Source organism: Hemibagrus wyckioides, linkage group LG13 (genome assembly GCF_019097595.1).
Source record: "Hemibagrus wyckioides isolate EC202008001 linkage group LG13, SWU_Hwy_1.0, whole genome shotgun sequence".
In the NCBI taxonomy this organism is placed as follows: Eukaryota; Metazoa; Chordata; class Actinopteri; order Siluriformes; family Bagridae; genus Hemibagrus; species Hemibagrus wyckioides.
The window spans coordinates 9,456,405-9,471,806 of NC_080722.1; the positions used below are offsets into that span (position 1 = coordinate 9,456,405).

The 15,402-nt window shown below is 38.6% G+C and overlaps 1 protein-coding gene across 1 annotated transcript in view; it reads right to left on the minus strand.

Annotated features, from left to right (window-relative positions):
• Positions 1–1,236: 1,236 nt before the first annotated feature.
• Positions 1,237–15,402, minus strand: part of prkcea (protein kinase C, epsilon a) — a 59,589-nt gene continuing 45,423 nt past the window's right edge. Inside the window, exons 12-15 of the mRNA XM_058406980.1 lie at positions 8,700–8,838; positions 8,427–8,615; positions 6,525–6,671; positions 1,237–3,531 (exon numbers count right to left, since the gene is read on the minus strand). Coding sequence (XP_058262963.1) covers positions 3,385–3,531; positions 6,525–6,671; positions 8,427–8,615; positions 8,700–8,838 — 622 coding nt within the window. The 3' untranslated portion in view covers positions 1,237–3,384. The remainder of the gene's footprint in view (positions 3,532–6,524; positions 6,672–8,426; positions 8,616–8,699; positions 8,839–15,402) is intronic.

A 15,402-nucleotide genomic window follows, 5' to 3' on the forward strand; every position in this document is an offset into this window, starting at 1 on the left:
GGCTCAAAAACATGATTTTGAACATTTTATTATTATTATTTTATTTTTGTATTTTGGAAAGATTGTGTTTAATTATGATTTATCATTCATTGTGTATGCTTTTGTTTCCTTTCACCGTAAATGCAACCAAACATTTATTGCATTTCAAAACAGTAACCTCAGTTTACTGGAGTTACTGTTATTTCTGACTTAGAATAAGACTCTAAGCAAAGATAGGAAACAAATTTGCATCAAAATGTAAACTCTGACATTTTGGTAAAGTTGGTAAAGATAGTTTGAAGCAATTTTCTAAAGCAATTTTACCTCAATCACAGCTCAATCTCCTGAATGATGAGGCATTGCAGAGTAGTCACTCTACCCTCTTCCACATACATGAGCTCACAGTCACCTACTATTGGCTAGTGTTGGCTTCTTCTAAAGGCTTCTTTTTGCTGTGATGGACAGAGGAGAGAGAATATGCCCTTTCACCAGCACATCCTTTTCTGCTGTGAGTGCTATGAACATGATAGATCAATGGTTCTGTTGTGTTCGAATGACAAACTGCAACATCTTATTTGTTTGCCAAATGCCTTAAATGTAAATTTCACTTGGGAGCTCCTATTAGTATAAATTTTTTTTTTATAAAGTTAAGATACATAGTGGTCTTATATTTAGATTATATTTTGGATTTTAAAGATTAGGATTAGGTGATTCAGTTAGGGACTGGGTATAAAGAGCCTTGATGTATGATCCTTTTGGCATTCCACAGTGGAACCTTGCCGTTGTCTTGCACTGCCTCACCACAGAGCGCTTGCAACGTGTTTTCTGACCTCTAGATCTTTCTAATACAATCACAAAACAAGCAGTTTATAAATGCTGCGAAAACTATTCACACATGCATAATCTGAACGGTGGCAGCATGTCAATTGTTTAATCCAGTGGCTCTAACGACAGACAGGATATAAGGTCTATGGCGCATTTCCTCTGGTGGGCTATGGGAGAAAACAGGACTAAAGTTCAAACTAGACTAGCTGATGATCATCATAGCAGCCGGCCAATCGAGCCCAACAGGTTAGCCCTTAAAACAATGGAACGCCGTTTCTGTTTACAATGACCAAACATTTAATAAAACAAAAGGCTGCATTTTCCCTCCGGTTAGTTGGAGATTGAAATACTTTCTTTTAATTGAATGTGTGGGTGTGACAAAAACCTATTAAAACTAATGAGTATAATCACTCCAGAGCTCGTCAGGTTTTGACATCATAGTATTTAATAGGATCAAAAATGAAAAACCAAACACATTCACATCCTTTAGATTACAGTACGTTTGGCACATAATAAAATGCTTACACAGAGAGAGAGAGTGTATCGGGGAAAAGAGAAAGAGGAGAGAGAGAATTCTCTGTTCACACAAAGCTTCACCAAACAAACTAAAATCTAATACAAGATGTATATAATACATACAGCACTATCATACATTATGAAATGCTTATGTATTGTAATACTGTATGCACAAATATTTAATATTCAGCCAGACAAACATTTGTACTTAATTTAAGAGGTAATATTTTAGCTATTTCTTTTTGTTTACTTCGAAGACAGACCATTGTGGATTTCTAAATAGTGAAATTCATTCATTTTACAGTAGAAAAGAAAAAAAGCACAGCAAAAAAGAAAGAAAGAAAGAAAGAAAGAAATGTTTGGCATGTGACAGAAAGAAGGATCTACAAATAGTTAAATAACAAAGCAGTTTCAAAGAATATACACTTACATCCAAGGGAAATAAAACAGAAGTGATGAATGATCAAAAAGAACGACTTTGGAAACAAAACTCTAAAGATTTGTCAAATTGCCACTGAGTTGTTCAAGCAAAGTTCTCACATTCCAGTAAGGTTTAATTAGTGCGCCTGAAATGTACCCTGTATCTCTTATTGACCTCTCCATCATGTTTGTTCACATTTTATAAATAACTAACTTCACTATTAAATGTATAAGATGGACAGGGAAAGCCTTGTGTAGGAATCGTGGAGCTGTGTAAATAACAAGGCCTAGTTATCTGAAACATGCATAAGCAGGAAATGACCTGCTTACTGACACAAGTGGGTCACTATGTGTACGATAGAAAATAAATTATGAGCACGCACACTTTTTTAAGCTACATTCCACAGTTTATGCTCTATGTACATGAGAGTGGTGTAGAGAAATAGAGAGAGAGAGAGAGAGAGAGAGAGAGAGAAACCCTCTTCATTAAGTCAACATCAACCTCCTGCTGTTCGGTCAGGCTTCTGACCCATCGAACACTCATCTCCATTTAATATCAGCAGGGCTGATGGACATGAAAGAGACAACGCAAGAGGAACAAAGAGCAAACAACAGCAAAAGATGAAGAAGAATAACAGAAAAAATATGTTCAGTGTATTGCACATGAATATCAGAAACTTGTTTTTCTCTCCATACACTTAGTACATAGTACAACTCAAATAATAGCTTCATTTGCCAGACCATGCAACAGTTGACTACTCTATTTGAAGCGTTCACAGGCTTTGGAGCAGATATTATGTACATTACGCTCTGTACAAAGGGCAAGACGGCTACGGGCACTGGCCTCTATGTCTGCTGTTGCATAGTGGCAAGTCACTAAACACACATAGCAGCCAGAGAAAGAAAATGATTGTGTGCGGAAAAAATCTAAAACAGAAAATAAAATAAAATAAAACACGACCAAAATAAAGAGATTTAAAGATGGCATGTGCACTCGCTCATGCAAACACATGCACACGGGCACGGGCCGACCAGTCAACACTTCGGATCAACACAACCCACATACAGCAGGCCTTCATAACACTATCAAGAAATATACTGTATAGTAGCGTTGTTATAAATAAAATTGCTCCCAAAATGTTCACCTGAATACACACAAAGGAATTAGACTGCACAGCACAGCATGATTCATTGTCATTTATGCAGGATAATATTCTTCCTTTTCTCCTCATTTCTATCAGAGATCTGATTGCTAATGTTACTACAATCATTGGTATAATCAAATTTGGTTCAACATAGTGCAATCCTGCCCCTCCTCCCCCAAAGCAGACACTCTGAGCAGTTTGGGAAAGTAGCTTTAAATTAATGGAGCACTGGTGAGGCTAGAGAGGCGAGGGATGAAAAAGAGAGCTGAGGTGAAAGAAGGCAAGAGGAAATGATTGGAGGTGGAGAAGAACAAAAGCAGTAGTAGCTTCAGACGCACACCTGGACCTCTTGCCTCGACTCCGATATCAGCATTTCAGTCCACATTTATCCCCACGTGTATGTGTGTGTTTAAGTCTGTTTATGCATGTGTGTGTAAGTGTGAGTGTGTGAGAGAATGTAGTTGTATGTGTGTCTGAACAGGTGCTGAGAGGCTGACATTTAAGAGAGGGCCTCTTCACCAAAATAGGAGAAGCCCTTGAACTCCTCCTGGTTGATCTGCTTTATAATGGCATCATCCACAGGGGTAAGGACGGGGTCCTCACGTGTGAAATCCTGGTCAAAGTTGTTCACATCCCGCTTTGTTTTCTGAAATGACAGAGTTGTAAGTATATTACATGACTGATTATGAATGTTGTTTGGAATGAACAGATCATGTCTAAAAATGAGATAGGAAAAGGAGGCAAGGTTTTGTTTTGTTTTAATGCTTATCAGAGACGTTCACACGGCATCTGAGGTGTGTGCTGGGAATGGTTTCCCAAAGAACACAAAAAAAGTGTGAGTGGTCAGATATTAAACTAATGGGAAGAAAAGAATGAAAGAAATTGGGATTCATATACAGCATTCACTTATTCAGAATTATGAACTTGAGTGCTATAGCTGAGGTTGAGGAAATGTCTGAGCCAGAATGGACCCACCGTGCTGACAGTGTAGGATTTGTACATCTGTTGTTTTCTAGTTTAGGGTTCATATTTAATTTAATATTTCATATTTAAACAAACAGTTAGGCCACATCCACTTCACAAATACATATACAGACACAAATATTTTGGAGAAGTAAACAGATACATATAATGGCATTATACACTCCCTTCTGGACTATATATATTTTTCATCCAAAATCATAAATTTTTCAAAACTTTCACATGAAATTTTGTCATTATTTTCTATGCTAGCTGTGCCGTAGCTGTAGAATCTTCTATTATTAATTATATCGACCAGGCATAACTTTATGAACATCTGAATAATATTGTATTGGTTCCCCTTTTGCTGCCAAAACAGCACTGACCACTGTGTGTTATGAAACCTTTCTATCAGAACCAGCATTAACTTCTTCAGCAGTTTGAGCAACTGTAGCTCATCTGTTGGATTGGATCACACGGGCCAGCCTTCACTCCCCACGTGCCTCAGTGAGCCTTGGCCGCCCATGACCCTTCACCACTGTTCCTTCCTTGGACCACTTTTGATAGATATTGACCACTGCAGACCGGGAACACCCCACAAGAGCTGCAGTTTTGGAGATGCTCTGATCCAGTCATCTAGCCAACACAGTTTGGCCCTTCATCAAACTCACTCACATCCTTACACTTGCCCATTTTTCCTGCTTCTAACATCAACTTTGAGGACAAAATGTTCACTTGCTGCCTAATATATCCCACCCACTAACAGGTGCCATGATGAGGAGATGATCAGCGTTATTCACTTCACCTGTCAGTGCTCATAATGTTATGGCTGATCGGTGTACATTTCTGTGATAGCTGTACACATACTGTATATAACACACTGAATTGAAGAGGGTTTTGGCTGAATGTCTGTTGTGATGAGCACTCTTCATGGCCAAATCTGCAGAAAATTTGCTTTTATTTATTTATTTTTCTTTAAATCTAGCTCCTCTGAATATTGCAGGATCTCCATGAATTTTTCATTCTGTGATCACAAATCTACAGTGGGCTGACTGTGTGCAGGCATCCCAATGAGAAATTAGATGAAAAAAAAAAAACAAATCTTAACACTGAAAAATTGAAGAATAAAATTCTACTGATTGCGCAAGATGGGTAATCTACTGAATATGGATAATCTGTTAATTAGAAGAATAACTGCTGAGTAAAATTTTGAGTCTGATTTAACGCACATGCTGCACCTGCATGTTAATATTAGAAAAGCTGACCAGCATATTTTAAAAGTCTAAACCTTTTAAAAAGCTGATGTTAAACTTCTTGTTGCTGTTTTTTTTTTTTTTATGTGACATGGGAAGTCAAACACATGATGTGCTCACAGTGGTAAAAGTGGTAACAGTCATGAGTACCTTACTAGGCAAACTGGGAAATTCTACTATTCTACTTCCACGATTATCTTGGAAATGTGTAACAAATGAACTCTGACATACTTCACACTAGCTGTTCAAAGGAAATAATAAAACCCTCACTCTAGACTCATTATGACTAAATTGACTCTGTCATTACAGTTAGCTTGGAAAACAGAAATTTCCTGACCTTTAACATATCAAGAATACCAGTGCATGAGCTTTCAAATCATTTTGATTTCCAACGTCATATATACAAAAAGGGGGAGCTATTCATTTGAAATGTTTTGGAAAAATATTAGATTGTACCTCAAAATGTTTTTTATTTGTACATACAATTAGTTTGGATTACATGCAATGTGTATAAATGGAAATGTGTTCTGATTTCAGGATACATTTCTTTCTAACTCTACCAACTGGAAATAATTGATCAGGAATGATCAGTACTGTACACTGTGTGTGAGGAAACAAATCAAACAGGGAAATGACTTGTGATATAAGACATAAGCAAACATCTGATATAAAACCTGCACAATGGAGGAAGCATATTTCTTCACCTGACCTGGTTTTGATTAGTCCAAGGATCAGATCATACTATTATTCTAATACAGTTTCATGCTTCTATTTCTATTTCAACTATCCAGAATGGCGAGTTTCTTTACTTTCATATCTGTACTTGTTCAGACTCTTGGTAAGCCAATGTGGTGACTGAGAAGGTCAGATGGAGGTCACACAAGAAAGGCACCAGAGCAAGTGGTGGCAGCATCTCCACCTAACCTTTCTGTGACCCAATGATTTACCACACACACTTAGACACAAGTTCTTTCTCTCTCTCTCTCTCTCTCTCTCTCTCTCTCTCTCTCTCTCACCTCTCTCTATCACACACACACACTCACACACAGGCACAGACCATGGGAAAGCAGAAGCAGAGCAATGTCGTTGTGGCATCTGACTTTCAGTCTAAACCACAAAAACACACTTTCAGTTAAAGTAGGCAGTTTCTAATCTGAGTTTTGTGAGTACTGTGAGTTTCTGCAAACTGTATATTTAGTGCACAAGAGTTAAAGTGAGTAGTTAATAAATAGGATCTTAATTTTTTTTTTTTTGCAAAAGTGTGTGTGTGCTTGTGTGTGAGTGAGTGAGCTAAAAAAAAAAACTTACTGAAGTTAAGAGTTATGTTTAGGTATAGGCATGGCATTATTTAGCTGCATTAATAATGAAAACCCCAGAGGTTTGTCACTAGCACAGTAGGTGTGTGTGTGTGTTTGTGAGCACTCACAATGCGTGGTTTAAATGGAGGTTTGATCTTCCTCTGCTCAAGCAGGACCCAGTCTATCTCCCGGAAAAAGGGATGAACTTTAATGGCCTCCTCCAGCCCCTGAGACACCACGCAGCCCAGCCTCTTATTTGGGCTCTTCGTCATAAACTGAGAATGGAGAGAAAAATTAGACAAGCGGCTTCTTCACATAACAGATCATATTATTAGGGTTTACCCAGGCACGACAGGCCTATAGCTCTGTGTACACATGCTTTCACTAGCTGGATCATGTTACAATACCATTATAAAGTAGCAAATCCCAAGTGTTAACTGATCCAAGTGACAAATATTACTTTGTCACTCTTCAATTAAAGTCAATAAAAAATACATTCAACAGCTAATCAGCATAGTCGCTTATTATGAATATATTAAAGATTTAAAGATGTCATCAGGGCCAAAGTGTGAGTACATGGAGATAACATAAAGCAGAATTGTCACTCAGTAAAAAAGAGCTGAACAAGGAAGTTTATTACTTAATATAGCTATCTCCAAAGCAACAATACAAAGTGGTACACAAGTGAAATAGGAGCAAATTTATGTTCTGGGTTCCAGAAGTGGACCCACACTATCTAAACATGAAGACAAGCTGACAAATGAACAGATAACTGCTAATAGCTAATAATCAACACTTGGAAAACAAAGCTTAGCACTGCAGCATACATTGCATGCTTTCAAATGGAGTAGTGTATTAACACTGGGAATTTCTGAGGAATATTTGTTATAATGCCTGGACAATACATTAAACCATGCCAGTAATGAAGTGTGGACTGATGGCCTTTTGCACTGAGCAGTTACAGCTTGCTCTAAGCAGCAGAATGGGTTGAGCCATCAGAGAGCAATGCCGTCTAAGGTTTGTTAAATGGCTGACGTACTGAGTAAATAGTATGGATTTGACTTGGATAAAGAAGTGGGCTGACTCATAGTGCTTTTTCCATCTGACTGTGAGATATGGCTTTAGTGTTGATACTGATTTTAATCTAGAAATATCTGGGAAGCTCATGTATCCCTTTCATATTACATAAAAGATTATAGGGTGGTGACATATTTTCCCTCTTGTCACTAGAATTAACAGTAAATGCTAACAACAGTAAATAATGGACATGGAATACTACTACTACTACTACTACTATTACTACTACTGCTACTACTACTACTACTACTAGCCTACTACCACTAATACTACTAACTAATACTAACACTTAGTCACTTAATGTAACTAACAAAATGTGGGATCACATCGTTCTGTACATCACTGTTTCTTTCAGACTCTTTTAGATTTTGCATCAAGGTAAGTGGCTTAACTACTGAGATTCACTGCCAAGCAGAAGTGAAAATTACACCAGCACCATATATCTCAGATGAACAACTGCAATTTAGGCAAATGAGAGCTGTACCGCTTAAGGAGACCATTTACCACTGACATTTTCTGAACATTTTTGAATGTCTATATATGGGAAGCAGCAAGAGCTGACAGCTGCAAAGAACATTTCTTAAATGCAATGTGGTTAGCCCACAGTAATCAGCCCCTTCCTCCAAAAAGGTTATTCCAATCCTGCTAAATGACTTTCTGATTTTCACTCTTTATATGTTAATATGCAGGTTGACAGACTGGAGATTCAGGAAGTACACATGAACACAAACACGTGAACCTGCTCAACTGGAGGCACCATCAAGGAGGACATGAATGAAGGTCAAATGAGTGAAGGAGGTCAAAGGGTAGGAAATGAATGGGGAGGGGTGAAGCAGTTAGAGGAAAAACGTCATAGAAATCACACAGAGATGGAGAGAAACAAAATGAGTGAGGACAAAAAGTGTATTATACAGTAAGTACAAACACTAGGTCATAAGGGAGAGGCCACTCACTGCTTTGAGGATGCTGACTGCCTCTTTACTGAGCCAAACAGGGTAAAGTACATCATCATGGAGAATAGACTCAAACAAATCATCCTCATTATCAGCCTCAAACGGTGGTTGACCTGCCATCATCTCGTACATCAGTACGCCCAGAGCCCACCAGTCGACTGATGGACCATACTCCAACTCCTGAAGGATCTGAGAGGTGGTGTGAAATATTACATACACAGACAAGCAGTGCTGGAAGCTAGACAAGAAAAGTATGAATTTTGCATTTTGTACCTCAGGGGCAATGTAGTCTGGAGTGCCACAGAAGGTGGTGGTAGTGACACCATTTAGGATTCCCTCTTTACACATGCCAAAGTCCGCAAGCTTGCAGTGTCCTTCGGCATCCAGGAGAATGTTATCGAGCTTCAGGTCTCTGACATAAGCATAGCAAGAACAAGACAGAAACAGAGAGTAATGAGGCTTAAGAGTTTAAAGTCATTAACAGAACTATTTTTTCCTCCTGAAGTGAATTTTGATGAGAGCTGGTGAAAGTTGAAATCACCAGAGCATAATAACACTTGCACTGGCAGAATAGCTCTGAAAAGTGTACAGGTCACTAAGGTCTTTAGAAAAATATTGTCACGTGTGTTGGTTGAACCTCGTCTGTAAATAACCCATGTCAACATGAGGAACCATTTTAGTGGCTAATGTCATTAACTGCAGGACATGTTTAAAGTAATAGTTTCCCAAAGTACCACAATTATTTAAGGTTTAGCACCACTACGTACTGGGGCAGAGACACACTATTATGTGCATTTACAAACAAAGGAATATGTCTTAAAAGTCTTAACAGGTCTTAACACAAGCAATAATGACCTTATTATAGCCTGGTTTGTAAGCGTGCAGCTTAAGCACTTAAAAAATGCTTACTGACCAGTCTAACAATTCAAGTACATATAGACATATGGCTCTATTTTAGGCAAGATAGTATAATTATTCAAAGACTTTTCTGTTTCATGCCCAGTGGCCCTGTGTGTGATTACAAACGTTATATTATCATTAGAAAACGAAGCGTGTGTAAAAAGATCCATTTAAAAATACCAACAAATGGCTCCCCAGTGGCATAACTGAAACGCAGTTGCCCTGTCTTCAGAAGATTACAGGTTTGAATCCTATTGATGCCACAGTTATTCATGGCTCAGGGCCAAGAGACCAAAATTGCTTGTGCTCTCTGGGATGGCATTACTGTCTCTCCCTTGTTAATTATAGCGACAGTAGCAAATCATGGGTATATGGGAGCTCATGTATATGGATGAGAGCATATAGTGATGGGTGAGAATTGGCAAATTGTGGTGAAAAACAAACCCCAAATCAATGGTACAATTGGTGCTTATGTTTATACTCTTCAAGCACAAGTTCATGGAGTAACATTTCTCTAACAAGCATACAATATCAGTGACTTAAGTTCAAATGTTAAATCAATATGTACTCTGCAAAATTTCATTCCATATTCAGAGTTGGCTTACACAGGGGTTTATGCTGATTTTCTGGATGGCCATTCAGATTATTACAATTATCTAAGTGCAGCAGTTACTGCACCAGATTCATGAGTAGAGTTTTCATGTTTTTTTTTTTTTTAGAGTACTGCCTTTACCTAAAGTAAAAATGCAGACTGATAAAGGGGATCTTTGCAACTCATCTAAAACACATGTTTTTTTTTAAAGCATTCTGTAACTCTAGTTCCACAGAGTTCCTATAAAACACCTAATGGAAACAACTGGTTTTCAAACACCTTTAAAATATTTCTGAGAAATGAATGAAAGTATGGAGTCTTGGAAGTCAGAAGGGCTTGAGACATTGAAGCAGCTGACTGAATGAGTGTGTAAACAGTATGCACACTGAGAGGCCATTCTCTGTGCCTCCAGCAGGCTATTGGCTATTACCTACCAGACCACCCAAAGTGCCAGCTTTCATCTTATCCTTCCATCTAAGCTGCCTTCCCCCGTTCTGCCATTCCACCCATTCCACCCAGAATCCTGCTTTTCCTCCTCCAGATTTCCATCCCTCAGGCTATGTCCTCAGTCACTCACTCATAAACACTCATACACACGTCATGCCATTTCTCTCCTAACTTAAAGCTTTAATAGTGTGACAGTCAAACTGAAGCTATCTAAAGAGGTCTGAACTCTGAGCTTAATTAACTGGCTACTAAGAAGAACACGTGGAGGGTGAGGTGAGCTATATACTGTATGTTTCCCTACTTTTATATCTGAGTTGTCTGCACACACCACTGAGGATTACAGAGTGGAATCTAGACCAAGGACAGGGATCTCAATGTGTATCAATAGGAGCTCTATCTGTCAGCTTGTATGACATTTTCTGTCACATGTGACATGCCAGTCGTATCAGCACTGGTTCTGTATGTGAGGGATCTCATATTTACAAACGGTTCTTTTCTCCAGAGAATGCAGTAATGCTTTGGTACATAAAGACAAAAGCAAAATCACAGCACAACTTAAACCCAGCATGCGGGTCAAACTCAAAGTTGGCGTGCGAGTCTATAAATAAAATACAGGTTATGCGTATGTGTGATTGGCACATGTGCTTGGACAAACTGGTTACACAGACATGGATAAAGAACATGGCTTATGCGATTGTCCACAATGATAAGCTTTTTTCTTTTTTTTTTAAAGAAGCTGAAAGCAGACTAAAGAGCAGTGTCTGATTATGTGCTCGGGTCAGTGGCTCAGGGGAAACAGGGTTCATAAGCTTCAGCCCAACCCTGAGTATATAATGTATTTATAATCTCTCTGTTTAGGATATCACAAAACTTTACGATTTATTTCTGTAAATGATTGGACAGTCTAAATATTTGGATGGTTCTCTACTTGTGTGTGCTATATTTACCAAATTCAAATATAATGTCAGTTTTCTTGGCATGTGGTTGCAGAATAAATTAACACAACAGCTTACAAAAAGTTTGCTGCTGATTCTACATTTTCCTTGAGAGGTTTTTTCTATTTTTCTTGAAACTGAAATGTGAAGGCAATTATGAAAAATCAAAACTGAAGAGGAGTTCCGAAACTGAAGTCAAGGGATGATAAAATGCTGGTATGCTAATATTAATGTCATGATCAGTTACTGTAGAATATATATAACATACAAATAGGATATGAATTTAAACCACAACATGGTATTTTAGCCATATAATCCACACCTAATATGAGGAATAAAGCAAATGCTGGTGAACCAGGAAATACAGATGACCTGAACAGACGAAGAAGCCATTTATTTCAATCATAAAGTAAAACCTCAACTCGGACAGATGAAGAGCTTTCCCTGTAAACACCAACGTATAAAAAAATGATTTTGATAATAGGCCAGCATGACTTCAAAATGTTTACAACCAAACAAAGTTCCCCTGGAACATTTCATAGACGGGAAATCTGGTTACAGACTGCTCTAGATAAGTCTTTAAAATTCATGCTCAGTGTTGTTTGTCATACTTTCAGCACCTGTTTGAGGCGAGCAGGTCAGGAAGCAGTGAAAGTGAACTCAGATTACACTTTGCCATGTGCTATGTCTGCGGCTTTACAAGAAGAATAGTGAAGGGAGGCATCACGTTGCATTTGTATCTCATCATGTGTTGCTGTGAGCAATGATGGGTCTGATGTGGATTCCGTAAAAATTCAGTTGAGAGATAGAAAGAGAGAGAAAGAGAAAGAGAGAGAGAGATGGAATATGCTCTTTTTTATTACCAGAGTAAATATCTATGAAAGTGACAGCATAAGGTGACAGTACTCCACTGCAAATGGCATCAAATCTTTGGCCTTTTTATTCATCACATTTTCCTGGAACTTTCTAGGACATTTGGCATATATTCAACAGCCGCTGCCCACAGATAATCATCTTAGGATGACTCACGCCTGCCAACATCTTTCACATTAAAGTCAACTACATGACCTCTAACGACCCTTAACTGCATTACTGAAACAAGTCAGATAAACCACTCCTCCACACATAAGCTTTTCATATATATTATATTTTAAATATATAGAATTACTCACTGTTTAAAAATTCATTTTAAAGTCTCCCTGCGCACCAAAAAAAAATCCCAGTGCCTACAAAAATATATGAATATGAACAACATTCAGATTTCATTGATTACATGAAAAGGAAAATACATAGAATTTGACACTTAAGCCCTTAACAATCCCAATTCTTTTAAAAAAGTCAAATAAAAAAACTACCTCAATTGAATTCTTCTTTTAATATACAGTACATAAATACATGTAAGTAAACTGCCTCTGCTGAACAGTGTCCCTAACTGGCTCCTAATAGATAGATACAACTTAAATGTCAGTGTAAAGTACAGATACACAGCAATGAAATGCTGTTTAGCAGCTACCAGAAGTGCAAAGAGTAGACTACATACACTATATTGCCAAAAGTATTCGCTCACCCATCCAAATAATCAGAATCAGGTGTTCCAATCACTTCCATGGCCACAGGTGTATAAAATCAAGCACCTAGGCATGCAGACTGTTTTTACAAACATTTGTGAAAGAATGGGTCGCTCTCAGGAGCTCAGTGAATTCCAGCGTGGAACTGTGATAGGATGCCACCTGTGCAACAAATCCAGTCGTGAAATTTCCTCGCTCCTAAATATTCCACAGTCAACTGTCAGCTGTATTATAAGAACGTGGAAGTGTTTGGGAACGACAGCAACTCAGCAACGAAGTGGTAGGCCACGTAAACTGACGGAGCGGGGTCAGCGGATGCTGAGGCGCATAGTGCGAAGAGGTCGCCGACTTTCTGCAGAGTCAATCGCTACAGACCTCCAAACTTCATGTGGCCTTCAGATTAGCTCAAGAACAGTGCGCAGAGAGCTTCATGGAATGGGTTTCCATGGCCGAGCAGCTGCATCCAAGCCATACATCACCAAGTGCAATGCAAAGCGTCGGATGCAGTGGTGTAAAGCACGCCGCCACTGGACTCTAGAGCAGTGGAGACGCGTTCTCTGGAGTGACGAATCGCGCTTCTCCATCTGGCAATCTGATGGACGAGTCTGGGTTTGGCGGTTGCCAGGAGAACGGTACTTGTCTGACTGCATTGTGCCAAGTGTAAAGTTTGGTGGAGGGGGGATTATGGTGTGGGGTTGTTTTTCAGGAGCTGGGCTTGGCCCCTTAGTTACAGTGAAAGGAACTCTGAATGCTTCAGCATAAGAAGACATTTTGGACAATTCCATGCTCCCAACTTTGTGGGAACAGTTTGGAGCTGGCCCCTTCCTCTTCCAACATGACTGTGCACCAGTGCACAAAGCAAGGTCCATAAAGACATGGATGACAGAGCCTGGTGTGGATGAACTTGACTGGCCTGCACAGAGTCCTGACCTCAACCCGATAGAACACCTTTGGGATGAATTAGAGCGGAGACTGAGAGCCAGGCCTTCTCGTCCAACATCAGTGTGTGACCTCACAAATGCGCTTCTGCAAGAATGGTCAAAAATTCCCATAAACACACTCCTAAACCTTGTGGACAGCCTTCCCAGAAGAGTTGAAGCTGTTATAGCTGCAAAGGGTGGACCGACGTCATATTGAACCCTATGAATTAGGAATGGGATGTCACTTAAGTTCATATGCGAGTCAAGGCAGGTGAGCGAATACTTTTGGCAATATAGTGTATGATGTGGTAGCTTGGTGGCTAAGGTGTTGGAGTAGTGTTTGGAAGGTTGTGAGTTCAAATCCACCAAGCTAACACTGCTGGGCCTTTGAGCAAGACTCTTAATCCTCAGTTGTATATAAAAATGAGATAAATTGAAAGTTGCTCTGGATAAGGGTATCTGTTAAATGCCGTAAATGTATTAGGCTATGGCAGAGAGTAGCAATTAAAATAATGTTATAGGTTATATTAATTTACATAGAATTTCAGTAGGGTAACGCTGTGAAAGCAGGCTAATCATCAGATAAGAACAAGGAATTCAAATCTGGATCTGCTGATCAGCCCTGCAAGTTTAAGGAGACATTTAGAATTTCCAGAATAATATTTTTAGTATATTTTGTCCAAACTTCACATTTTTCCAGTTTTCCATTACTTTAGAAACATGAGTTATAATAAGAATATAATGAGATTATAATGAGAATATAATCTGCAGATTTTCAAGGATGGCAGACAACATACATAACTCATTTATGCAATATTTATAGGTGATTAAATTCTATTATACACTGTGCTGTTGAAGGGGTTTAATGCCCTCTTTGTGATGTTAGCAAGTCTGTTGTGACAAGTAACATATTTATTTAGGATTTTTGGAAGAACCTTTCAGCATCTGTGCTTTGTAACAGTCAGCTGTAACATGTCTGATACAGAAAAGTCTACAGGACTTCATGCTCAGTAACATAAAATGCTTATTAGCTACAAGTCAGAGAAACACTGCACAATATTAAATGTGTCCCTTTTATATATGAATGTCGAAGAATTCCTGTGGTATAATAGGAATCTTTGTAAAGGCTCTTTTTGGAAAACTTTAAGGTGGGGGCAGAACTAAATTATTTTCCTGTAACATCACGGCCATTTATTCTTTAAACAGTAATATATTATATTCATGAAAAATAAAATGAGGTCATAAGTCATTTCAACAAAATCTAGAAACATCATGTTTTTCTTTTTTTATACATATATCTTGTCATCTCCTGTGTGTGTGTGTGTGTGTGAGTGTGTGTGTGTGTACAGATGTCCAGATAAAGTCTCCAAGGAAAAAGACTTGGGCTTTGATGGTTGAATGGTAAAATATGTCAACATGGCTTCACCAGCATCACTCCAGCTGAGGTGTTTTTGTGAGCCACTGTTCTGACAAGAGCCAGGAGACTGATTTTATGTAACTGTTCTATTTTGGAGACAGAAACAACTGCAGGGAAAATGATTTAAAAGCAATATGCACTTAACATGACAGCATTGCCTGATTCCCAGCAGGTTGTGCTTTAAGTGCTCTAAATTC